This window comes from Neoarius graeffei, chromosome 2 (assembly GCF_027579695.1).
Source record: "Neoarius graeffei isolate fNeoGra1 chromosome 2, fNeoGra1.pri, whole genome shotgun sequence".
Lineage (NCBI taxonomy): Eukaryota > Metazoa > Chordata > Actinopteri > Siluriformes > Ariidae > Neoarius > Neoarius graeffei.
Window position 1 is genome coordinate 41,076,637 of NC_083570.1, and position 27,359 is coordinate 41,103,995.

The window sequence follows — 27,359 nt, forward strand, 5'->3', positions numbered from 1 at the left end:
GAAATCTGTGGATGAAAAGACACGGAATGTGACACGTGCTGAAGCGGTGATGGTTGACCTGTGCTTGGAGTTGAACTTGCCAATTAGTGCCATGAAATGTGAGTTAAACTTATTCAGTTTCTTTTTACATGTCTGATTTTTATTCACTGAAACGTCAAACACTGGCTGTACTTCTTTAATTCAAAGTCTTTTCAGTGTTGCAAGTGCAAATGTACATGTAGTATGATCAAAAACAGAATTTTATGATTAGTGCTGTTGGGATTGTGGCAAAAAATTGATCATTCCACTGTTTTAAATACAATTATAAATGTCATTTTATTCAAAGTCTCTTCTGAAGCATTATGCTGGAGTATTTATATATTGGGACATTGTTATCTTAATGTCGGACTCTCTTTGGCATGAAATAAGAAATTTTTTAAATTTTATTAGAATCCGTTAACAGGTAGAACATTTTGCCAGGCAATATAATATAATACTTTTGAGGAGTTACATTCAATACCAGTGATTGGTAGTCAACCGTAATGTCTGCAAACAGGGAACACTATTGTATTTATAAAAATGTGATATATTGTATGCTCTAGAAATTTGTCGAGTGGAAATTCAGTTGAGATGGCTGCTCGCGTTTTGTTTATTCAATTCACACAAAACAGTAATTTTTAATAATTTAAATGTTAAACATATTGGTATATATACCTCTTTATAATGGAAATGCGCATAAATTAATGTTACTGAAAGTCATTCCAAAATACTGAAAAATGTTTTCAAGAATACTGAAATTCAAAATTTGGGGTAGGCATCTCTGTATATGGGAATTAGACATAAATATAGAAAATTCCAAGGGGTTCACAAACTTTTTTTTTTTACTTTGACTTTATAATATTCATGACTAAACCTAGCTCGGGTTTAAAACCATCCCCTGACGCACTGAAAGAATATCAAAATGCGGTACCGAGTCCAGGTGTAGTCCAGGACCGTCATGAAGCTCTGCTGTGAGTATGAGGCTAATCAGACTCGAGTGATCTCTTTTACCACAGGACCTGAGATTGCTAGCGGAGTTGAACGACTAACACTGTTCATCGCTCTTTCCTACGATGTGTAGATATTTCCGTCCAGTCTCCAGATGAAACGTGATGTGATAATAGTGCATTTGGAGTCTTGATGTTGGAGTAACTTGGAGTAATTTATTTATTCAGAGTGATTCAGGACATGGATGATTTGTAATTTTAGTAATATGAAATCGATATTGTATTCTGGAGTCGCATACTGAGACATCAGCACTTTGTTTTTGCCGTTTGGCCAAGAGTCTTTTCTTTAGCAGGCTTCATGAGACGTCCTGAGGCTGAACAAGTGTTCATACTGTTAATAAAAAATAACGAAGGGATCATGAACCCATCTGAATGGGCTTCAAATATCAGTTCCTTCCCTGTCTGCGAGGAGGAGTTACGATGCTGTCGTTTAGACACAAAATGGTATGAAACTTGAATATCATAATTCAGGCTTGTGGTACTCGAGTCCGAGTCATGCCCTAACTTTAAAGCTCATAGGCAACGGTTTTAATTTTATGCACATTTGAAACTTAATATGTTAAAAAACCCTTTGTAATTTTCTTCTGGTCCCAAGAAGGATTGTTAATAAGTAATAATTAAAATAAGTTAGTGCGGATTGCGGCGAATTTCTGCTCGGCGATTTTCGTGACCACTCGGCACGTGACGTCATTCAAGACAAACCGCTTGAGTTGAGTCCACTTCCGTTTACTTGCATTGCCGTTCGGCTTGAGTGCAGACGTGCATTCGGGAATTTCCAAAGAAAAACCCCATGCTTTATTGTAAGGCTTTGACCTTGGCCCAAAAATCATATTCGAAGTTCGTTTGGAAATTAATCTAGACATTCGAATAGTATTCGAACTTATTAATTATATTATTCTTAAATGCCTCACTAACACCTCGGCATCAAAATTAAATATGATATTCAGTCCACCAGGGGGCAGTGTTCAGTCAATGTCAATAAGATTACGTGCAGGAAATACGAAATATTCAGGTGTGTTTTTACAACCACTACTAATGAAACGTGCAGTGTCGTAGTAATTGGCATTATACCGGCTGACACTTTTAACGTTACATAATCCACAAACTGCGTCGTTTGTCCGTTGCCTTTTTTGTGTGAAACGCTGTTCCTTCGGTTTCCTGGTTGCTTGTACTGATGAAAGCAACGATTTCAATCTACGATTGCCTGTTTGCGCCTCGCTCGACCTATTGCCTGTTTCACCGTTTTACGATTTTGCCTGCCGTTCTGGATTGTTTACCGTCTTCACTTGTATTAATAAACACACCTTCTGCACTTCCATCCGTCTCCCAGCCATCTCTCACAGAATACTTCACACTCCCTGATAAAGAGAAGCACGTTCACCTGTTCAGGAACAAACTAATGTTAATGACACTGAAACAGCCAACGTCAAATGGTGCAGTTGGAGTGTTGGACTCGGATCAGTAGTGGACTCGACTCAGACTTGAACACTGGACTCGGACTCGAGGTTTAGTGACTCGACTACAACACTGTCTGCTGTATTTATGGAATTCCCTACACCAGTGGTTCTCAACCGGGGGGGCGCGCCCCCCTGGTGGGGCGCGGAGGTACTCCAGGGGGGTCGCGAGTAGGCTTCATGTACGGAGGGAAAAAAAAAATCTGGGGCTAACAGGCTATAGTAGCTAAGCAGATACAACACATTTACCCATGTCAAAATGCAGGACATTGGACTATTACATACAAATCAATACTATTATAAAATCTATCATAAAATCTTGTGTGTGTGGCCGCATCAGTCGGGGGAACTGTGATATGTTCCCAAGCCTTGCAGACTTTATCAGTAATGCAGGCACTTCCCACGATTTCTCATCTGTCTTTCAAGCAGCGTCAGAGCACCTGTCGGTAATGAGAAAACAGTTTGCGGCATACTTCACAGAGGATTATCGCTCTTTTGCGTGGGTTCGAGATCCATTTGTGTGTACTGCTGACGAACTTCCAGTTGACATGCAGGAACAGCTTATTGAGCTGAAGAGTGACAGTAGACTTAAGGCAGTCTTCACCTCATGCCCTCTTTCGACATTCTGGGCAGCATTGATGCAGGAGTACCCGCAACTGTGTGACGTAGCCTTGAAACTGCTCATCCCATTCGCATCGACCTACTTGTGTGAGGCAGGATTTTCAAAAATGACTGCGCTCAAAACGAAATATCGCAATCGTGCGCAAATTGAGGATGACTTGAGACTGTGCTTGTCAAACATTTCGCCAAGAATCGAGGATCTTTGTAAGGCAAAGCAGGCTCAGGTCTCGCATTAACGCAAATGCAGATCACAAAGGCACAGTAAAAAGTAAAACCTAAATTCACGCCTGGTCCCAATTCCCAATGATATCAATAGCCAGCTAATGATAAGCCTAATAAAATACCTAATAAAAACACTAATAATAATAATAATAATAATAATAATAATGCCTATTATTAATAATAGCATAATAATAATAATAATAATAATAATAATAATAATATCAACAACCAACAACAGCAATAATAATAATAATAATAGGCCTAATAATAATAATAATGCCTGAAAGAACATAAGTCTTGTACTACTGCCAACAGCTTAGTAATGATAATAGGCCATAATAATAATAATAATTATAATAATGCCCGAAAGCAGATTAGAAATGTGGTGCTACTGCCAATTATAACAATAGCCTAATAATGATAATAGGCCTATGTATTTCTATGGAATGGATAATGCTACTACTGCTGCTACTACTACTACTACTACTACTAATAATAATAATAATAATAATCTAGCCCAGGGCTAGCTAGCTATCTATCTATCTATCTATCTATCTATCTATCTATCTATCTATCTATCTATCTATCTATCTATCTATCTGTCGATGTAAGGTGCTGTAGGTCGGGTGGCGTCACTGCGGGTGAGTGTGTTTGGGGGGGGGATGGGGGCGGGGCGAGAAGAGGGGCCCCCAACTGCAATGAACCAGCTTTGGTGGGGCCCAGGTTGCAAAAGGTTGAGAACCCCTGCCCTACACAAAGAAATGCGCTTAAAACGATGGCAGAAATAAACTAATTACATGTAATGTAATTATTTATACATGTCCAATCCCAACACGCATGAACACACACATACTGTGTGTGTGTGTGTGTGTGTGTATATATATATATATATATATATATATATATATATATATATATATAAAATGTAGAATAGAAAAATTTCACTCTGACACCCAACTTTTGAACATTATTAAAAATTTATTCTCGACAAACGTTTCGGCTTTCAGCCTTCTTCAGTGTCAAAAAAACATGGTGCTATGGGCGTGGTCTTGTATATACAAATTTGTAAATTCTATACACTTCAAAATAAAAGACAAAGAAAAAATAAACTATTAATTACACAATTTAATAATTCAGTATTATTAAAATTTATTAAAAAGAATGCAATTTTTAGATTTATATTTTTTTCGCCGTGGTATCCTTTGGATCCTTTTGGACAGACTGGTTGTTGGCTGACAGAGACCTTTTACTCTACTTTTTATATATATATATATATATATATATATATATATATATATATATATATATATATATATATACACACACACACACACACACACACACAGAGTTAGGTCCATAAATATTTTGACAGAGACAACATTTTTCTAATTTTGGTTCTGTACATTACCACAATGAATTTTGAACAAAACAATTCAGATGCAGTTGAAGTTCAGACTTTCAGCTTTAATTCAGTGGGTTGAACAAAATGATTGCATAAAAATGAGGAACTAAAGCATTTTTTAAACACAATCCCTTCATTTCAGGGGCTCAAAAGTAATTGGACAAATTAAATAATTGTAAATAAAATGTTCATTTCTAATACTTGGTTGAAAACCCTTTGTTGGCAATGACTGCCTGAAGTCTTGAACTCATGGACATCACCAGACGCTGTGTTTCCTCCTTTTTAATGCTCTGCCAGGCCTTTACTGCAGCGGTTTTCAGTTGCTGTTTGTTTGTGGGCCTTTCTGTCTGAAGTTTAGTCTTTAACAAGTGAAATGCATGCTCAATTGGGTTGAGATCAGGTGACTGACTTGGCCATTCAAGAATATTCCACTTCTTTGCTTTAATAAACTCCTGGGTTGCTTTGGCTTTATGTTTTGGGTCATTGTCCATCTGTATTATGAAACGCCGACCAATCAGTTTGGCTGCATTTGAGCACACAGTATGTCTCTGAATACCTCAGAATTCATCCGGCTGCTTCTGTCCTGTGTCACATCATCAATAAACACTAGTGACCCAGTGCCACTGGCAGCCATGCATGGCCAAGCCATCACACTGCCTCCACCGTGTTTTACAGATGATGTGGTATGCTTTGGATCATGAGCTGTACCACGCCTTCGCCATACTTTTTTCTTTCCATCATTCTGGTAGAGGTTGATCTTGGTTTCATCTGTCCAAAGAATGTTCTTCCAGAACTGTGCTGGCTTTTTTAGATGTTTTTTAGGAAAGTCCAATCTAGCCTTTTTATTCTTGAGGCTTATGAGTGGCTTGCACCGTGCAGTGAACCCTCTGTATTTACTTTCATGCAGTCTTCTCTTTATGGTAGATTTGGATATTGATACGCCTACCTCCTGGAGAGTGTTGTTCACTTGGTTGGCTGTTGTGAAGGGGTTTCTCTTCACCATGGAAATTATTCTGTGATCATCCACCACTGTTGTCGTCTGTGGGCGTCCAGGTCTTTTTGCATTGATGAGTTCACCAGTGCTTTCTCTCTTTCTCAGGATGTACCAAACTGTAGATTTTGCCACTCCTAATATTGTAGCAATTTCTCGGATGGTTTTTTTCTGTTTTCGCAGCTTAAGGATGGCTTGTTTCACCTGCATGGAGAGCTCCTTTGACTGCATGTTTTCTTCACAGCAAAATCTTCCAAATGCAAGCACCACACCTCAAATCAACTCCAGGCCTTTTATCTGCTTAATTGAGAATGCCATAACGAAGGAATTTCCCACACCTGCCCATGAAATAGCCTTTGAGTCAATTGTCCAATTACTTTTGGTCCCTTTAAAAACAGGGTGGCACATGTTAAGGAGCTGAAACTCCTAAACCCTTCATCCAATTTTAATGTGGATACCCTCAAATGAAAGCTGAAAGTCTGGACTTTGTCCATGCCCATTATATAACTATAACTTGAATATTTTTCAGTAAACAGGTAAAAAAATCAAAATTTGTGTCAGTGTCCAAATATATATGGACCTAACTTATATATATATATAATATTATTCAGTCGAACACTTCTAAAACATATTCAGTGGAAATTCTCAAGGAGCAGGGAGTTGCCTTTATGGCTTTAATAATGAGCGTATTTTGCAGCTACAAGGACAGAAGATATTAAAAAGCTCTCCGTACTAACAGTAATTTAAGAACCGTGAATAGACAACACTTAGGGTGGTTGTTCCTTTCCTGGTGGGTTTGTGAATAGCACTCGTGCTGCAATGATTGATTTGCAGTTCTCCCATACTTCCAAAGCCTTGGGTCTTTGCAAACTTTTACACTCAACCTTTTTTGCAACCGAGTCGAACTCCAGCCTCCACGATTGTTTCAAACTGTAATGTCGACCACAGCCGACCAACGACCAGAGACAAAAACATGCCGTTAAAACCCAGCACGTGATACAAGCATCCAGAACAGGTACGAGGACGGTTTTCCTCTTGCGGGTCACATGTACACGCAGGTTTGGAGAACGGAGACGAATTAAACGCCATACAAAAACAACTGACCTCTTGCATGCAGCATTTATGGAGTGATGTTGGGAGACCGATGCTAACTTTTCAGCTGATACTGGATGTGAGGTTTTCAAACGGCGTAATCAACCCAGATTTGAATGACGATTAAAATTTGAAACGGGAATAACACTAGAGCTGCGGCTGCAATTATCGTCGGTCCATAATTATCGACACCTTTTCAGATTTACCAGTAAACAATTTTACAAAGGTGAGTTTCAATTACAACAGTTATGATTTGGTTAATCAATCAACCGGAAGACCCGCCTCGCCCTTTGATCTTGTCGTCTGATGACGCAGCTCATTACCTGAGATGGAATTTTTTTAGCACGGTCAGCAATTTGAGGAAAACCCGGACGTTATCATCGCAGGTAAGCATGGTGGAAAGATCATGGACCTGTTTTTACTGATCAAATTCACCAATATTTCATAATCATTTCGTTTCTTACTCTTTCATTTGACAGTCGCCATTTTGTATCTAAACGCATGTTTGAGAATCACGTGAGGTGTCGATAATAGTGATCACTTTCACCGGTGTCCACCATTATCGACACCCTGTGGAATTAAGGGACATTTACAACTGTTATGGATCAATCTTTGTGTAACATTGTTGAAGTCAATGAAGCACTTTTAAAAAAATAAAAGTGCTGTGATTTATAATATTTTTTTCCTGATTCATAACAGAATGGAATGTTTATAGAGTATTTGGAATCCGATTGCAATTAATAGAATTAGAGCAGAATTAATTTCCTAGCGTATAAAAAATTACACGCTTGAAATATTCAGATTTTTCTATTCTGTTCAGAAATTTTTTTTTGCAGTTTGTTGTAAATATCTACCACATATTGTAATATCGGTAGACATTTTATATTTTGGTTCAGAATCACTTTTATTGCCAGGTATGTGGAGACACACGAGGAATTTGACTCCGGTATCACTTAGCTCTCATAGTACAAAACAGATAAAAAGCGTATACACAAAACAAACAAACAAAAATATGGTGCAATAGGTGCATAGTGCAAAGTAATCCAGGTAAGTCAAGTATGAAATAGATAAATAAATATAAAGAATACAGTGTGCACAGAATGACGGTATGAGTGTGCAGATATTTTACAAGTGATATTACTGATATATGAATCTGGATTTTAGCTGTTCATCACAGAGACAGCCTGAGGGAAGAAACTATTCTTGTGTCTGGTTGTTTTTGCATACAGTGATCTATATCGCCTCCCTGAGGGGAGAAGATTAAACAGATTGTGACCAGGGTGTGGTGGGTCCGCAGGGATGTTACCTGACCGTTTCCTGACTCTGGACAAGTACAGGTCTTGGATGGAGGGCAGGTTGACACCAATAATTTTCTCTGCAGTCCTTATTGTCCGTTGCAGTCTGCTGTTCTCCTGTTTGGTGACCGATCCAAACCAAACAGTGATGGAAGAGCAAAGAACAGACTGAATGATGGCAGAGTAGAATTGTGTCAGCAGCTCCTTAGGCAGGTTGAGCTTCCTGAGCTGGCGCAGAAAGTACAACCTCTGCTGAGCCTTTTTAATGATAGTGACTGTGTTGGTCTCCCACTTCAAGTCCCGGGAGATTGTGGAACCCAGAAACCTGAAGCTTTCAACAGCAGTCACAGTGTTGATGGTGATGGGCAGCAGAGTGGGGGGGGGCTCCTCCTAAAGTCCACTGTCATCTCCACAGTTTTGAGCGTATTCAGCTCCAGATTGTTCTGACCGCACCACCAGACCAGTCGTTCAACCTCCTGTCTGTATGCAGGCTCGTCACCATCTCAGATGAGGCCGATGACTGTTGTATCGTCCGCAAATTTCAGGAGTTTAACAGACGGGTCTCTTGAGGTGCAGTCGTTGGTATAAAGGGAGAAGAGCAGTGGGGAGAGCACACACCCTTGGGGGGCGCCAGTGCTGATGGTCCGAGTGCTGGATATGATGCTCCCCATCCTCACCTGCTGCTTCCTGTCAGTCAGGAAGTTTGTAATCCACTGACAGGTGGAGGAGGGCACAGTGAGCTGGGTCAGCTTGGTGTGGAGGATGTCTGGAACAATGGTGTTGAATGCCGAACTGAAGTCCACGAACAAGATCCTGGTGTACGTCCTTGCAGTGTCAAGGTGTTGCAGGATGTAGTGTAGACTAGAGGTCTGCGCGGGTCGGATTTTTCAGTCCCGCCCGCGCCCGCATTGTGCAGTCCCGCCCGCGCCCGCAAAGAATTATGATTTTCAGTCCCGCTCCCGCCCGCGCCTGCCATATTTTGTCCCGCTCCCGCCCGCAAATCCCGCATGATGCAGACGTTCGCGTTATTTCTCAGGAAAGTTCTTGTCTTGACACAGCGTGATGGTGCCCCGCCCCCTACTTTGAGTGGATTTGAGTATAAATATCTACAGCTCACGTTCACGTTTGTTATTATTTACCTTGTTTCTGAATTCAGAATGTTGAAATGGCAACATGTAGACCTAATAATAATAATTATTTAAGTAGGCTAATCATTTAAGTATGCGCTCTCCCATGGTGCGTCTCCTATGAATAATTAGTGTGAAAGGAGAGATGGATCGCACTCTTGAACTTATTCTTTTAGTTACATTTCTTTTCAGTTGTTTTTAGCAGCAGAAGGAGACAAACGTTTCGGCTGTTGCCTTCGTCAGTGTCTCTAATAATAATAATAATAATAATAATAATAATAAACAATAAAAAAAAGACAGGCGAGCACGTAATTCCAAGTGGAAATTTGGTATATTTATTGTTCAGCCATACAAAACATTAGGCTAACCCAGTTTACATTTGTAAAGCATTTCTAACTAAAATGTCCGATTTCGGGACTCTTGACTTTTTAATGGTAAATGTACCTCTTTTTAAAGCAGCACTTACTTTTGAAGCACTGTGAGCTTCAGTAAAGGAGCTCTGCTCTTCTGCCATGATTGGAGATCTCAAATACGGAAGAGGAAAGGAATTGGAAACGTACGAGAGTTATTTATCCTCTCCTGGATCAGAATCAGAATTCTGATGACCAGCTCATCTAAGGTGTCATTGAGGCATCATGTTAGTGTGGGTCACTGGAGGCAGGGGTGTGAACGGCGAGTCATTAGAGTGATCAAAGGATTGCCCGTTAGGGTGATCAATGGCAAATTTAAGATGCCATTCCTCACTGAATCTGGCAATCTGACTCTCTCTGCAAATTTAGGCATCTTAAAATATTTTTATTAATGCCAAATAAAATATCCAGCACAAATTATATATGATAGACATAAATTAATAATTTATAAATTTTATTTTAAACACGTTTTTAGTTAGCGGGACTGCAGCTCATCAGCGCCCGCATATGTGCACTCCCGCCCACGCCCGCATATGTGCACTCCTGCTCCCGCCTGCAATGAGCTTTCAAAATTTGTCCCGCGCCGCACTGCTTTGCGGCGGGTCCTGCGGGACACCCACGGGAGTGCAGGGCTCTAGTGTAGACCCATATTTATGGCATCATCCACTGACCTGTTTGCCCGGTAGGCAAACTGCAAGGGGTCCAGCAGGGGGTCTGTGATGTCCTTCAGGTATTACAACACCAGTCTCTCGAAGGACTTCATGACTACAGATGTGAGGGCAACAGGCCTGTAGTCATTCAGTCCTGTGATATTGGTTTTCTTAGGAACCGGGATTATTGTGGAGCGTTTGAAGCATGAGGGGACTTCACACAGCTCCAGGGATCATTCGAGGAATGACATGCGACCTTTGACCTGGATTTTCATGTGGTTACAATGTCAGTTGCCTGTTGACATTTACTGGTAAACTACAAAACTAGAAATGAATACAAACGACAATGAATGATTAACAAAATGTGATGTACGAAAATACTTAGAAAGTGGAACAAAGATTTTCTGACAGGTTAAACATTATCAGTTCATTTGTTTACAAACATTAGAGTTACTTCCTCATTTACGTAAACACCGACATCGATATATTTATATAAAAGGCATTTTGTACTAAATATAATTCTATGTAAACCAAATTTTAAATAAAGACTAAATAAATTTTGTCGATTTATTATTTTTTTTTTTAAATAAATAATCATCTGGATGTCGATAATTGTGGAACGGTGTCGATAACTGTGGCAAAAGGTGTCGATAATTGTGGAACGGTGTCCATAACTGTGGCAAAGGGTGTCAATAAATGTGGAGCGATGTCCTGTGATCTGATACACTAAATAATCAGGAATCAGCTCATTTTTTTCCAGTGGAAGTTTGAGTCATTATTCATGCACAGTTTACATATTGAAAGTCTTTTCTACTTTTGCAATGACCAAAAGATCGTTAAGGTGTCGATAATTGTAGCCGCCGCTCTACCAATCAGAAATTTTACGACAGTTTGCTATGAAACTGGTAGCATTTTCATCCCTACTGTCATTGGAGGAATTCAAGTTTGACAAGGTTTTTTTTTTTTTTCCCCTTCTGTGAGAGTGTTCAAGGGAAGAATGTGAATCAGTGTGTGTTTCCAATAGCTGATTTGGTAGTGTTAGATGGATTTTGTGGAATTAGTGGTATTTGAGAGTGTGAGATGTGTGAGTAGGTCTGGGTGAGTGATGGTCTCTTGATTGAGGCCTTGGTGGGGCTGATGTAACCTCCTGTTTCTACAGCAACCCTACGCAGCACCTGATCCATGCAACGCGCCTGCGTGCAACCTTGGCAATGCACTGACCTACTTTCTCAGCTCTCTCCACACACACCACACACACATGTAGTAAGTCATCCATATTCCATATGTATGTGTACCCAGTCACCTCAGATAAGCTCTCTCCTTGGTCCTCACATGTCACCGTAGCAGTATTAGTCAGTGACGCATGTGGAAGTCTTGAACCTCGTACATGGCCATTTTCACCGGGATATCCAGATAAACCGAGTACAGGAGGATGTTAGAGTAAACCGTCCTTGCCATAACACATCTACTCCACTTTGATTTGTCCTTGCACCCTTGGCTATCTTCTTTACCTCCTCGGTATTGTTTTATTTTCTGGGGGGGGTTCCCCATTTTCACACAGCCTCAAAGCAGTTATATGTTGTATGTCACTGTGGTTCTGTGAACACTGGGAAATCTTGATGTTCGTCCTTCGGGGTCAACGATGACCATGACTTCAATTTGGTGGATGGTGATCATGGGTCCGGATGTGACTGATGAGGCCAATCCGGGCTTTGAAGGTAGCACACGTGGGTGGGTGCTGTAGTGGGGGTGGCGATAGTTTGAGCCTTCCGCGCAGCTTGTTTCATTTCTGCTGTACATGCACCACTGGGGAGCTTTGCTCGCCATGCTGGATGATCCTGAGCAAGCGACTCCCGGGAGATGAGATCGATTTCTAGGGTTTTGAGGGACACTTTGAGATTGTCCTTGAAGCAGATGAGCACTTGCCTTGGCACAGCTCTCCATACCACAACTGTTTGGGCAGTCGACTGCCTGGCATCCTGACAACATGGCCGGTCCATGTGGCTTGGGCTTTCTGCCGAAGACTGTTAATGCTGGGAAGTCCAGCCCCTAGTAGAGAGCGCACATTCCATGTGCCAAGGTCGAGTATCTCCCTTATCTTTCTTATTTGTTGTGTTTCAACTGCTGAGTGGGATCCCTGCCAGCGGCAGTGTACTGGCCAGGGTGAGGTGAAGCAGGCTATGTTTGGGGCACCTTTTCGAGCCCCTTCCTCCATGGAGGTGAGCCAGAACGAATCCTAAACAGGGCTGCTCAGACACCCAGCAGGCTCCCGAACTCTGCGGCTGCTTTGTTCCAGCAGAGAGCCACCCTATGCCCTGGGCCACCTGTGTGCAGGTTCTTGACTAGAGTTTCCAGTGTTTCCACACCTGCTGCTTCGCCACTTGCCCTTCACCGCAGGACTTGAATTTGAAGTCGTGACTCGCGTGTAACTTGGATGACGGTGAGGAAGAGTTGCGTAGCTGTCAGCCTCACTCTCTCGTCCCGACCTAACTGGGTCCAGGGGCAAGACAGAATCAAGATGGCTGGAGGTAGGTCGGGATGCAGTGGATGGCCAACAGTGCTCTACGTACTGGGAAATAGCCAGTGGTGAAGAATATACAGTACTGTGCACATGTAAAGAAATGCTGGAGACCAAAAATGGCTTAAAAAATAATGAAATGAAATGTTTCAATGTGGCGGCATGGTGGTGTAGTGGTTAGCGCTGTCGCCTCACAGCAAGAAGGTCTGGGTTCAAGCCCTGTGGCTGACGAGGGCCTTTCTGTGCGGAGTTTGCATGTTCTCTCCTTGTCTGCGTGGGTTTCCTCCGGGTGCTCCGGTTTCCCCCACAGTCCAAAGGCATGCAGGTTAGGTTAACTGGTGACTCTAAATTGAGCGTAGTTGTGAATGTGAGTGTGAATGGTTGTCTGTGTCTATGTGTCAGCCCTGTGATGACCTGGCGACTTGTCCAGGGTGTACCCCGCCTTTCGCCCGTAGTCAGCTGGGATAGGCTCCAGCTTGCCTGTGACCCTGTAGAACAGGATAAAGCGGCTAGAGACAATGAGATGAGATGTTTCAACATACTATAAACAGCAGTAAGCCATAATAAATGAAACAAAGTCAATATTTGGTGTGTGACGACCCTTTGCTTTAAAAAAAACCAAAACAAAACCGAGGTCGCAGGTACACTTGGTGGGGGACTCAGTCAATCTACTCTTAATTCATCATAGAGTCCAGATGCAGTATATCAGACATTACAAAACTTCCTTTAAAGTTTTTGATGGTCTTTACATTGTGGCATAGTGAAATCCTTCACAGCATGTGGAAAAGCCCGTTTGGTGTTTTGGGCCGCACATCAGCAGTCCGTCCAGATAGACCTGCCGCCATTTCAGGGTGGTTGATATGGCTTGTTTCAGTGTTGTATTCGAGTCACTAAACCTCGAGTTCGAGTCCAATCTCGAGTCCCCAGTGTTCAAGTCTGAGTCATTAAAGAAAATTTCGAGTCGAGTCCGAGAACAAGACTCCGACTGCACCATGTGACGGTGGCTGTTGCTGCCTTTTTGTGAAAGCGTCTCTGCTACTGTGTCGGACTAACGTTACTGCTTGACCGCCCCGTTTTAGTTAACAGGCTACAGATAAAAAGCTCGTTCATTGCTCAGCAAGCCCCGCCCACTATCAACAGGGCAAATAACATGAGAGAGGGTTAACACTAGCTAGTTCATCGCTCAGCAAGCCACGCCAACTATCAACAGAGCAATGAACATAGCATGTCACTTCCTTCTCTGGGTGGAGTCTTGCCAAATGACGATTGAAGTTCGAGGTTGTCCCTGTCGTCCCCTTGATAGTTCTTCTACATATGGAACACATAGCAGTGCATTTTTCTCCCACTGCACGAGAAGTCCGTATAAGCAAAGCGGACAATCCTAGGGACGTTCTCTCCAGGCATTTTAGCGCCGTTAACGTTAGTTTGTTCCTGAACATGACACATGAACAGGTGAATGTGCATTCTCTTGCACGTAATTAGCGTAAAAATTAATGTAGATATAAATCTTGTGCCAATTTATTATGGCATGTTACAGAAAATAAAGAAAAAATCCGAGTCCTCGTCTCCAATTTACAAGTCCCGTTAATGCACGAGTCCGAGTCACCAGTGCTCAAGTCCAAGTCAAGTCACGAGTCCTTAAAATTAGGGCACGAGTCGGACAAGCCTGGCTTGTTTGGAGCATTTCAGAGTGAAGTTCACCTGCTCTACTGTCAGTTCCTTCCTCAGACTGGAAATGGGAAATGTCTTTCTGACATGGTCACGGACACAGAATCTGCTCTTGGCCTATAGGGAGGGCTCTGCTAAAGGATGTGAGCTTCTATGGTTTCCTTTCAGCTGAGTGATATCTGACACCAGGTCATCCACCTGCCTAGGAAAAGAGGCTGTGGCATTTTGGTCAGACTGAACTCCAGATCAGAGTATAAACCGCTCAGCGCATTGCAGTGTGTGCCTCGGTATACTCGCGTAGCCAGTGTATGGGAAATCCAAACTTGACTGCTTCTCCAGAATGCTGGATGATGTTCTTCCTTGGCTTAAACACTGGCTGCACAAGCATGAAAAAACCCCAATTCATAAGGGAACCCATCCTCTTCTGGGCGACACTCGGTGGTGCAAGTCATTCCTCTTCCACATCAGTCTGCTATAAACTCGAACAGTACATCCAACTAGCAGCTCCTGAGTTCAGAGTGTGAACTCACCGCCAGGAGAAATGATGGGATTCGATCAGTCAGGCTTTGGGTCTGCACATAGCGCCTGGACACATGATGGCTGCGTGGCATTCTGTGGCATACAGTCATGTCATTATTTTGTTGAAGGTGTGCGCACATGCCCAAGAGAGTATCCAGAAGAAACTGGCAGTCAGGATGGGTAAAAGAGAATTCTCTCTCTCTCTCTCTCTCTTTTGCTTTCTCTCTCTTTGTTGCTCTCTCTTTCTTGCTCTCTCGCTCTCCCTCTCTCTCGCTCTTTCTTTCTCTTACTCTCTCTCTTGCTCTTTCTCTCTCTTACTCTCTCTTGCTGTCTTTCTTTCTCTCTTGCTGTCTTTCTCTCTCGCTCGCTCTTTCTCTCTCGCTTGCTCTTTCTCTCTCTCTCTTGCTCTTTCTCTCTTTCTCGTTCTTTCTCTCTTGCTCTTTCTCTCTCTCTCGTTCTTTCTCTCTCGCTCTTTCTCTCTCTTGTTCTTTCTCTCTCGCTCTTTCTCTCACTCTCTTGCTCTCTCTCTCTCGCGCTTACTCTCTCTTGCTGTCTTTCTCTTTCTCTGGCTCTTTCTCTCTCGCTCTTTCTCTGGCTCTTACTCTCTCACTGTCTTTCTGTCTCTCTCTCGCCCTCTTTCTTGCTCTCACTCTCTTGCTCGTTCTCTCTCTCTCTCGCTCTCTTTCTCTGGCTCTTTCTCTCTTGCTGTCTTTCTCTCTCGCTCTCTCTCACTCTCTTACACTCTCACTCGCTCTCTCTCGTACTTTCTCTTGCTGTCTGTCTTTCTGTCTCTTTCGCTCTCTTTCTCTCTTACACTCTCTCGCTCTTTTTCTCTCTCTTGCTCTTTCTCTCTCTCCTTTCTCTCTCTCACTCTTTCTCTCTTGCTCTCTTTCTCTGGCTCTTGCGCTCTCTCTGTCTCTCTCGCTCTCTCTCTGGCTCTTACTCTCGCTCTCTTGCTGTCTTTCTCTTTTTCTCTCTTTCACTCTCTCTGGCTCTTACTCTTTCTTGCTGTCTTTCTCTCTCTCTTGCTCTTTCTCTCTGTCGCTCTCTTTCTCTGGCTCTTTCTCTCTCTTGCTGTCTGTCTTTCTCTCTCGCTCTTTCTCTCTCACTCTTTGGCTCTTACTCTGTCTCTCTTGCTCTTTCTTTCTCTCTCTCTCGCTCTTTCTCTCTCTTGCCCTCTTTCTTGCTCTCTTTCCCTCTCTCTCACTTTCTCTGGCTCTCTCTTTTGCTGTCTGTCTTTCTCTCTCTCTCGCTCTTTCTCTCTCGGCCTCTTTCTTGCTCTCTTTCTCTCGCTCTTTCTTTCTCTCGCTCTCTCTCTCTCTCTCCTCCTCCTCCTCCTCCTCCTCTCCCCTTCCTTCCTGTTGTCCTCCATTGATTTCTGCATGACATGAAACTCTATAAGGGACATGAAGGAATCTCAGGCATTGGGCCCTGATCCATTCAGTACTCCTGCTGTGGAAATGTGCTGATGTCCTTTTGGAGCCAAGAGCCCACCTACTGCATTTCCCTGAAAATCACTCACCATCTTGGTCATCTGCTCCAGTGCACTGTTCATGTACGATTAAAAATATGTAGTATTTCGAGCAGCGCTCATGAATATAGCCATCTGTGTCCTTCAGGATCGGACTAACTTTGATCCGTCCGTCATGAAGCTCATGAGATACTGAAAAGCTTTAATGTCTAACTTCCATAAGTTTTAGACTCGAGAAAGTCTAACAAATATGGAGTTCATTAGAAATGCCGATAGGTGAAATTGTGTCCAGTGTAATTACAACCCAGCTCAATGAAAACATGGCATTATCCCCATTATCCGTTTTTGTCTTTATAATTTTAAATAAAGTTCACAGTGTATAAAAAGTGTTACAGTAAGACTTTGGTACTTGCCCTGTGAAAAAAAAAAAAAATTCTTCAGAAAAATTTCTTCTGGTGTGACCTGGCCTTAAGAGCAGATCAGCCGAGCAAAACACACACGTTAAGCGTGCGTGATAGTGATCCCCCCCCCGCGCGCTTGTGATTTACTATTGAAAAAAATGTCATGAGCTATTAAATAATCCTGAACTGATCACCTGAAAAAGTCAGCTCTGCAGTCGGGAACTGCTTGCCGGCAGAGACACCCACTCAGCTGATGGTGGACTTTTAATAACCCTTTTACTGTCTAAAGTCCACATGGCCAACATTTTTCTGTGTTGAATAAAGAGGCCCAAAAACTTTCCTGGCCTTAAGATATTTAATTATGAATTATTATTCATCTCTTTCATTACAAAAAAATCCCAAAACAAAACCTTATTTCTCGATATTTATCTGAATAAACTAGAATACCGACTCGGTTATTTTTACTGATGGATACTCATACTGTTTTTATATCGACGTATTGAACAATACATTCAACAGACTGAATAATAAAGTAATCATTAATTAACACTGATATTACGTGAGGCGTCTTAAACTTTTGTATGGGTTCCAGACTTCAGGCAGTCATTACCCGGGAAATATTTGCTCCAAGTAATAAAAAAAACCCACAAGTTTAAGTTATGATTGTTAGCTTGTCTAATTACTTTTGGCACCCAGAGTGCAGTAATCATCGCACACATGTAAATACTCTTTAAATTATACAACCCCGATTCCAAAAAAGTTGGGACAAAGTACAAATTGTAAATAAAAACGGAATGCGATGATGTGGAAGTTTCAAAATTCCATATTTTATTCAGAATAGAACATAGATCACATATCAAATGTTTAAACTGAGAAAATGTATCATTTAAAGAGAAAAATTAGGTGATTTTAAATTTCATGACGACAACACATCTCAAAAAAGTTGGGACAAGGCCATGTTTACCACTGTGAGACATCCCCTTTTCTCTTTACAACAGTCTGTAAACGTCTGGGGACTGAGGAGACAAGTTGCTCAAGTTTAGGGATAGGAATGTTAACCCATTCTTGTCTAATGTAGGATTCTAGTTGCTCAACTGTCTTGGGTCTTTTTTGTCGTATCTTCCGTTTTATGATGCGCCAAATGTTGTCTATGGGTGAAAGATCTGGACTGCAGGCTGGCCAGTTCAGTACCCGGACCCTTCTTCTACACAGCCATGATGCTGTAATTGATGCAGTATGTGGTTTGGCATTGTCATGTTGGAAAATGCAAGGTCTTCCCTGAAAGAGACGTCATCTGGATGGGAGCATATGTTGCTCTAGAACCTGGATATACCTTTCAGCATTGATGGTGTCTTTCCAGATGTGTAAGCTGCCCATGCCACACGCACTAATGCAACCCCATACCATCAGAGATGCAGGCTTCTGAACTGAGCGCTGATAACAACTTGGGTCGTCCTTCTCCTCTTTAGTCCGAATGACACGGCGTCCCTGATTTCCATAAAAAACTTCAAGTTTTGATTCGTCTGACCACAGAACAGTTTTCCACTTTGCCACAGTCCATTTTAAATGAGCCTTGGCCCAGAGAAGACGTCTGCGCTTCTGGATCATGTTTAGATACGGCTTCTTCTTTGAACTATAGAGTTTTAGCTGGCAACGGCGGATGGCACGGTGAATTGTGTTCACAGATAATGTTCTCTGGAAATATTCCTGAGCCCATTTTGTGATTTCCAATACAGAAGCATGCCTGTATGTGATGCAGTGCCGTCTAAGGGCCCGAAGATCACGGGCACCCAGTATGGTTTTCCGGCCTTGACCCTTACGCACAGAGATTCTTCCACATTCTCTGAATCTTTTGATGATATTATGCACTGTAGATGATATGTTCAAACTCTATGCAATTTTACACTGTCGAACTCCTTTCTGATATTGCTCCACTATTTGTCGGCGCAGAATTAGGGGGATTGGTGATCCTCTTCCCATCTTTACTTCTGAGAGCCGCTGCCACTCCAAGATGCTCTTTTTATACCCAGTCATGTTAATGACCTATTGCCAATTGACCTAATGAGTTGCAATTTGGTCCTCCAGCTGTTCCTTTTTTGTACCTTTAACTTTTCCAGCCTCTTATTGCCCCTGTCCCAACTTTTTTGAGATGTGTTGCTGTCATGAAATTTCAAATGAGCCAATATTTGGCATGAAATTTCAAAATGTCTCACTTTCGACATTTGATATGTTGTCTATGTTCTATTGTGAATACAGTATCAGTTTTTGAGATTTGTAAATTATTGCATTCCGTTTTTATTTACAATTTGTACTTTGTCCCAACTTTTTTGGAATCGGGGTTGTAGCTGAAAGTCTGTGTGTTGATCTCATGATTTAATTTCAGTCGCAGTGTACTGTGATTGGCAGCTACCACAACAAAACCTTCATCAATGTCCAAATATTTATGTCCCTGGCTGTGTCTGTATAATCAGTGAACAAGTTTGACTACTGCTCCGTGAGGGCCTACCGGTACATTCCCGTTCGCTTGCGTTTTCTGCAGGAAAGCTGTCATGAAGTGGAGAACAACTTGTTTGTATACAGTTTGATACAGAGGCTAAGTGTGAGCCAGCTAGCGAATAAATGCTGCTTTATGTGCTAGCTGTTGAATCTGAACATGTTCTCACACTGATTCATGTAAAATCATTTTAACTTACCTGCTGATATTTCCTTCCTGAATTTCTAAGCAGTGCTGTTCTTGAGGCAGAATCTGTCTGGTTGTCTTGATGGAAATTAACTTTTTGTTTAATTGAAGATTAAAATAATATCGGCTGGCTTTGAGTGATGTATCAGATGTATTCCATTCAGCTAACATGATATTGAACGAGTTGAAGATGAGTAGCTGAATTATATACCATGAAAAAAGCCATTATTATTATTACACATACACACTTTCTTCATATCAGCATTCTCAAAGGCCAACGTGACCTTACCCGCAACTCGGTGCTGTTAGTGCGGCAGTCCAGTTACCTTCCAGCCGGTGTAGTGTTAGCGAAGGCCAATGCTACCGCGGTCAAGCCAAATATCCATCCGTCCATTATCTGTAGCCGCTTTATCCTGTTCTACAGGGTCGGAGGCAAGCTGGAGCCTATCCCAGCTGGCTACGGGCGAAAGGCGGGGTACACCCTGGACAAGTCGCCAGGTCATCACAGGGCTGACACATAGACAACCATTCACACTCACATTCACACCTACGCTCAATTTAGAGTCACCAGTTAACCTAACCTGCATGTCTTTGGACTGTGGGGGAAACCGGAGCACCCGGAGGAAACCCACGCGGACACGGGGAGAACATGCAAACTCCACACAGAAAGGCCCTCGCCGGCCACGGGGCTCGAACCCGGACCTTCTTGCTGTGAGGCAACAGTGCTAACCACTACACCACCGTGCTGCCCAAGCCAAATTCTTCTTCTTCTTCCTCCTCCCCCCCCCGTATAATTTACTTTGTTACTTTTAAACTCAACATCGACGACAACACACAACAGAGCGACCTGGCAGCCAAAATTCTCTCAAAATCTTCCACTTTTAATGAAGCAAACCCCATGGCCATGTTTGTTTATAAACTGTCAGTCACTCACTAGCACGGAAACTTTGCATCTCCGATGTGTCTCTCTTCCAGTTTTTCGATGTCCGTTGGTATGTTTTTCTCTTATAAATATACATGAAGAATATATAATGAAGTTTTGATAGCCTTTCAGGTATTCAACCTGTCTTTAGTTTCAGTTTATTTATTTAGTAGCACTGGATTATCCTCGTCTTCTCTCTTTCCTGGCCTATGAAGAAATGATTCTGTGCACGCGCAGCAGATAAGTTTTGTCATCGGATCTTCGCATCAGCTCCGAGGTGTGACGTCGTGTTGTCTTGGCAACATGCAATATTATAACAGTATTGCACGCTCATTCTCCACTGGGTAGAGTGATGTAATACACTGAGGATAAGCGATATGATAACAGTATTGCATGCCATCAATAAACCCACTAGAAGGGAATAGAACACGTTTTTTTTTCCATGGAAAAAGTGGCCCATATGTACAGTATAATAATTTGTATTCTTATACATACAGGACACTTTTTGAATGGAATAAAAACACGTGTTCTATTCCCTTCTAGCGGGTTTCATTCATTTGTTTTGATAGCATGCAATATTGTTAGCATATCGCTTATCCTATGTGTATTACGTTACTCTACCCAATGGAGAATGAGCGTTGAATATGGTTTATGATATCACATGGTTGTCAAGACAACATGACATCGCACGTCTGAGACATAAAACTTCCGCGCTAGTGAGTGACTGACTGGGACAATTTGTAAACAAACATGGCCGCCAGGTTTGCTTTGTGAAATACAGATTTTGAGAGAATTTTGAAAGAGAAAGACCCGTTGAACACCTGAAAGGAATGTGTATGTATAATAATAATAATCATGGTTTTCCCCAAAGCGTTTTAGCGTATCGGGCCCGATACGCTTGCTCTGCCTGCCGATACGCTTAGTCGCTTTAGTTAAAATCCGATACGCTTAGATTTATACCGATACGTTAAATTTCCTACCCACAAGTAACTAGATACATAGGAGAGCAAATAACAGATCCATTTACAGACTGACTGATATTTGTGTTAAACAAGCGGCCTTTTTTTCCAATGTTTGTGTTGATTCTGTCAAAGTAATTTGTCCGCGTGGTATGATGTAAACAAACTGTAATCTGTTGGCTACGTCAAGATCACGTGTTCAAACCGTCCAATAAAAATATCGAAAGAAAATGTCAGACATCCCGGAAGTTTCCGATTTCATTATAAGCGATCTCATTGGCTGCCGATGTCGTCCCGCACCAGACGGACAAAGCCGACTGATTTTAATCACAAAAGTTTGACCTGGTCTATTATCATTATGGCTTCGATCAAAGATTGGTTGACTAAACGTCAACAAACCCACGTGAGTGATGGCGCACAAAACCAGACAACGGTCACGACAACGAAAACGTCGTCAATATTGATCCCAGCCACTGGCTCAAAAAGCACTCGCTGGACAATTCGATCCACATCAGCATGGATGACAGCGAGATGGACTATGAGAGGGTCGGCCAACATTGGGCCGAGCAAAAGCCGAGGAGAATTAATCTGCTTTAAAGGAGGAGAAAACTTAATTCATTAGTTTGGGTTTGCAGAAAGATTATGTACTTATAAACACTCTCACGAAGTGAAGTTGTCCAAATGTGTCAAATACAGCATCATTTCAAATAATCATCATAAGCGTTTTTGGCAGCGTGATGTCACTGGGATTCATTTAACAAAAGAAGGCTCCGGATTATTCTTTCGTTAAAGGCTCACAGTGACATCACGCTGCCAAATACGCTTATCATTATTATTCAAAATTATGCTACATTTGACACCTAATTAACAAATTCTCTTCATGAATGTGTTTATAAATACATAATCTTTCTGCAAACCTAAAATGTATGAATTAAGTTTTCCTTTAAATTAGTGCTGTCAAAAATGTTGCGTTATTAACGCGTTAACTTGACTCAATTTTAACGGTGATAATTTTTTTATCGCGAGATTAACGCTCTGTGACATGATGCCACGCCCCGCACAGCCAGAGTCCTCTGCCCTCCCCCGAAGAGCCACGGTGCTCGGCTTAGGTTTCGTTTTCCCATCGGCGGCTCCAGCCCCACTTTGCAGTGGCTGTGACAAGACGTGTTATGCTCTGCAATAAAAAAAAAACATTGGTACAACCAGTGTTCGAACTATGCCGATATTTTCGGGGGGGTCCCTTATTTTCCCTTGGGGGGGGGGTGCTTGCGCTTGTCTTAGAGCGCAGCTCTCCATCGCGCGCTCACTTCGGATATGCAAATGCTTCCCGTTACACACGATTGCTATGTCAATAAACATCATTTTGCCAATATTTTAGAGACCCCCCAACATTTCCCAAATCATGTTTTCAAGGGATCTCATGTTTGTTTCAGGGGATCTCAGATCCCCCGTGTACCCCCGTAGTTCGAACAGTGAGCAAGCCCATTCACTTTTTTAGGCTGATAAGAGAATTACAATGGTTTTTCATGTGACAAAAATGTGCAATTAAATTGCGATTAATCGCGAGTTAACTATGACAGTCGCGACATTAATTGTGATTAAATATTTTAATTGCTTGACAGCACTACTTTTTTTTTTTAAGATTTTTTTTGGGCTTTTTCACCTTTATTGGATAGGACAGTGTAGAGACAGGAAATGAGCGGGAGAGAGACGGGGAGGGATCGGGAAATGACCTCGGGTCGGAATCAAACCCGGGTCCCCGGATTTATGGTATGGCGCCTTATCCACCTGAGCCACGACGCCCCTGACAGCACTACTTTTAAATATGTTTTAATCTTAATCTAGTCCATTTAATAAAGCGCCAAAATTTAAACTTTATAATATGCAGTTGCCTTCCTTTTCTTTTCAGCGTATCTTAGTTCTACATATATTACGGTAATTGCATCAGAAACATTCTAAACCATTACAGTTATAGTAATACAGCAACTTATTTTAAGGTGGCAGGTCTTAGGTTCAGATCCCTTTGTGATCAACAGGAGGTCATGATGATCGATTCTCTTCACTGGGTTACATAAGATGGAGCAAACCACTGTTCATATTTTCATGCACGTTTTTGTTACAACATGACTTGATCATAGATAATTAGGGATCCCCGTAGATTTTCAGTCTATAACAGAACAGTTTAACTTGCATGTTGGACTTTAAGGTGAAATTTCAAATGTGTATACATTAATACTGTTTAGGTCAGAAATCATTGAAACGCTGGTAAAATCGATCCTATAATCATGGATCTAAAACCTCTGAGACTCTGAAAATGCACCTGAGAGCATCTATTTTCAAAAAATTTTCCGGGGGGGCATGCCCTCGGACCCCCCTAATTTCGCTTCACGCCGTTGGCGCTCAATTGTCTGTGTTTTATCATGCCAGAATTTAGGGCTTTAATTTTTTTCTGGGGAAAACACTGCTATTGGCTGGCGTTGAGTGGTCTATCAGATCTATTCCATTCAGCTAGCATGATATTGACCGAGTCGAAGACGAGTTGATGGAATATATGTTCAGATCCGATATACCACTCAACGCCAGCCAATATTATTTAAATGTTAGACCTGATTTGCCAACTATCCTGTATAGTTAGATTGTAGGTAGAGACATGACTCTCCACTGTCCGTCGAGGACCAGTCATAGTCTAAAGTCAGGAAATACAGACCTTTCTGTACATTGTAGTCCTGAAATGTTTTGGTTGGTGCGTTTTGGGTCACTGTGTCTTGTGTGTGTGTGCTCTTTTGTAAGCAGTGGGGAGAAGCGGCGCAGGGAGCTGGAGAGCCGTTATATCGATGAGCTGGCTGAGCTGCTGTCTGCCAACATGGGTGACCTTACCAGCCTCAGCATGAAGCCAGATAAATGCCACATCCTCAAGAGCATGGTGGACCAGATCCAGCAAATCAAGCGGCGAGAGCAGGGTAAGTACCTCGCACCGAGTCCCTGTCCTTATTTCAGTATACGGATGGCACCATCAAAATAAACCACGCTGCTTTCATTACACTTCACACTTGCTTTGGCTTCGAGTGGAACCACAAACTCTTTCAGGTACTCGGGCAGGGCAGCCCGACGAGTTCTCATCCTGTCTGTAAAACACGTCCGAGCTGAACACGTTACACATGCAGTCCGTTTTCCACCGGGACGTGCTTTAACACGCCTGCTGAAATATCTACACAAATCCGAACGGAGGCTTACACACTTCGTTAGCGCTCCGGTTTCTGCACGTGTGATAACTAAGGCCCAGGCTTCTTAGGAGGAAATTAGGAGTGTGTGGATTTGAGCAGATCGATCATACACACTGAGGGAATCCTCGGAGTTAGTGTTACAGCGCACCAAGCTTTCACAACCTGTTTGTGCTCGCAGTGAGAGGAGGTGTTGATTCGGTTTCCTCTTTAACGAGTCTGCTTTCATCAGAATCCAGTAAGCTGATCAGAGGCCGGACTGTAACGGCCCAGACGTGTTCACCAACCATCTCTGCTTCTTCGTACGGTAACGTCGGAACCTGTTGATTACTTGGAGATCTTCAGATGATGTGTTGTGATGTGACGCCTTGTGTAGATTTCTTTTTGGAATCGGTCGTAATTTAATTTGCATAAATGATGCCTTCCACGTGCTTTCAGACGCAGATGTGAATCTGCAGGGATGAAGGACTTGATGAATGTGCGTACAACACACCCTATAAAAAGCCTCCAAAGATCTTATAGACTAGGGCTGGGAATCGATCCAGATTTCCTGGATCGATTCGATTCCGATTCATAAGGTCACAATCCGATTCAATCCGCGATTCGATTCGATCCGATATCGATCTACTTAGATATTGCTGGATTGTCGCTTTAAAGTAAAAACTGTCCCTATTGACAAGAACAGCCCCATGTGTGTTTGTGCATGTAACTTAACACCAAATGCCTTCTCCAGTGCAGTTTGATTCGCCGCAGGTTTAGCTGAAACTGTGTCGGCGTTAGGGCTGCACGATATCAGAAAAATATGCGATATTCGAGAACAAGACTGAATATCTCGATATCGATATGCATCACGATAATTAAATATATAATGTTTTTCTTACCTCTACTCGCCGTTCTGCCGTGTATCTAGCATTTAAAAAAAACACCCAATGCATCGCTTCCATTCCAACATTATTTTTTATTGGAAAAACATGGCTACACCTGCAATGGTGTCCATCAATCATCTTTAAATCTCTTAATTTTTGTGAGCGCAGCAGAAAATGTCTTAAGTTGAAGTAAACAAAAAACTGAAAACTACGTTGCATTAACATAAAGCATTCAAAATGGCAATTTCAGCGGCTCCCGGGAGATGAAGGTGAGCGACACAGATTCACCATAAACTCAAACACAATCTGTTAATAACACATGCGGGTGAGAGAGCAGTGGTGTGTGTGTGTGTGTGTGTGTGAGAGAGAGAGAGAGCGGTAGTGTGTGTGAGTGAGCGAGCGGTAGTGTGTGTGAGAGTGAGAGGTAGTGTGTGTGTGTGTGTGTGTGTGTGTGTGTGTGAGAGAGAGCGCGGTTTTATGTTTTTATGCTTCTGTACAGCAGTGTTTGTCCCAGTGAGCCGCCCCACCACTGTTTTACAGGTACATGTAGTTTGCAGTACATCACCCCTCCTGAATCCAAAGTACTTCCAAATAGCAGACGTGCATTTTTTTTTTTTTTTTGAAACCAGTTCCTCCTCACACAAGTTTGTCTCACCACACTTGCTCCCGCCTTCCGCCATCACCACGAGGCTTTTACTTGTTTTGCAATAGGGGGCGGAGTTATCCCGCGGCGCTTGTTGACATTCAAATGTGATTGGACGGCACAGAAAAATGTGCCTGTTATCGAAATTTAAGTAATTTTTGCGGTATGTGTATCGCAAACTATGATATCGCGATATCGATACTTTTTCGATATATTGTGCAGCCCTAGTCGGCGTGGTGCCTGGATAAGTGGTTGCGGAGATTGGTTGTATTGCCACTATATTTTACCTCTATGTGGCACAGTTTGCACACTGCTTTTGTTCTGTCGACTTCATCTCTGTCCTCGTAACGTTTGAATCCAAAGTAATGCCATACATCAGCTTTCAGGCCAGGCGGTGATTTTAGCTGTGCAGCTTCAGCCATCTCGCGTTCTTAAGTTTCGGTTTCGTTTCCCGGCACCCGCTTTTTATAGCGGTCCTTGCGCGGTCGAGAAAATAGTGCCTATAGCCACCTGGAAGAGATCGATCCACACATTTTTGAATCGATCTCGTATTTTTTTGAACGTGAATCGATATCGGATCGTGGATCGATCTTTTGAACCCAGCCCTGTTATAGACCGCTTTTCAGATCTTTCAAGTGTAGGCCATAAAAAGAATTTTCCCCGACACCCAATTATTTTTGTTTAGTGGACCGAAAGCGACTGAGCTCGAATCAGAGACTTCCAATTTTATTATTTTTTAAAAAATAGAACAAGTAATGAGTTTAGGCCCACGTGGCCCTAAATTCTCTGCTATTTTTTCCTGCTTCACCATGATACAATACAATGTACTACATCATGCATCACATGAAACGTGAAAGACCAACTACAGTAACGGAAAGCAAGAAGAAAAGACGTTATGTCGCGAAGGAAAGGAAACGCAGGACCAAACTAATAAATATCGGCGCTCAGCGAGCACCTCGGTGTGATCAGCTGTTTGTTTAGCGACAGAATGATGGAACCGTCAGTCAGTGCACGCTCAAAGGTAAACCTGTAGATGGCAGTAATGCAACACTGTGGATACCAGCTGCCATAAAACCCAAAAGAAGAAGGAAAAGAAGAACACAAAGGTAAGCGTGCGCATCAGTGTTGTAGTCGAGTCACTAAACCTCGAGTCCGAGTCCAGTCTCGAGTCTCCAGTGTTCAAGTCCGAGTCATTAAAAAAA

At 42.3% G+C, this 27,359-nt stretch overlaps 1 protein-coding gene across 6 annotated transcripts in view; it reads left to right on the forward strand.

The window, feature by feature from the left end:
• Positions 1–27,359, forward strand: part of ncoa1 (nuclear receptor coactivator 1) — a 209,857-nt gene that overhangs the window by 112,945 nt on the left and 69,553 nt on the right. For 5 of the 6 annotated variants that reach the window (XM_060914223.1, XM_060914222.1, XM_060914227.1 and 2 more), the window contains one exon: positions 24,218–24,387. In XM_060914223.1, coding sequence (XP_060770206.1) covers positions 24,218–24,387 — 170 coding nt within the window. The remainder of the gene's footprint in view (positions 1–24,217; positions 24,388–27,359) is intronic. The other variant, XM_060914226.1, reaches the window with a different exon arrangement.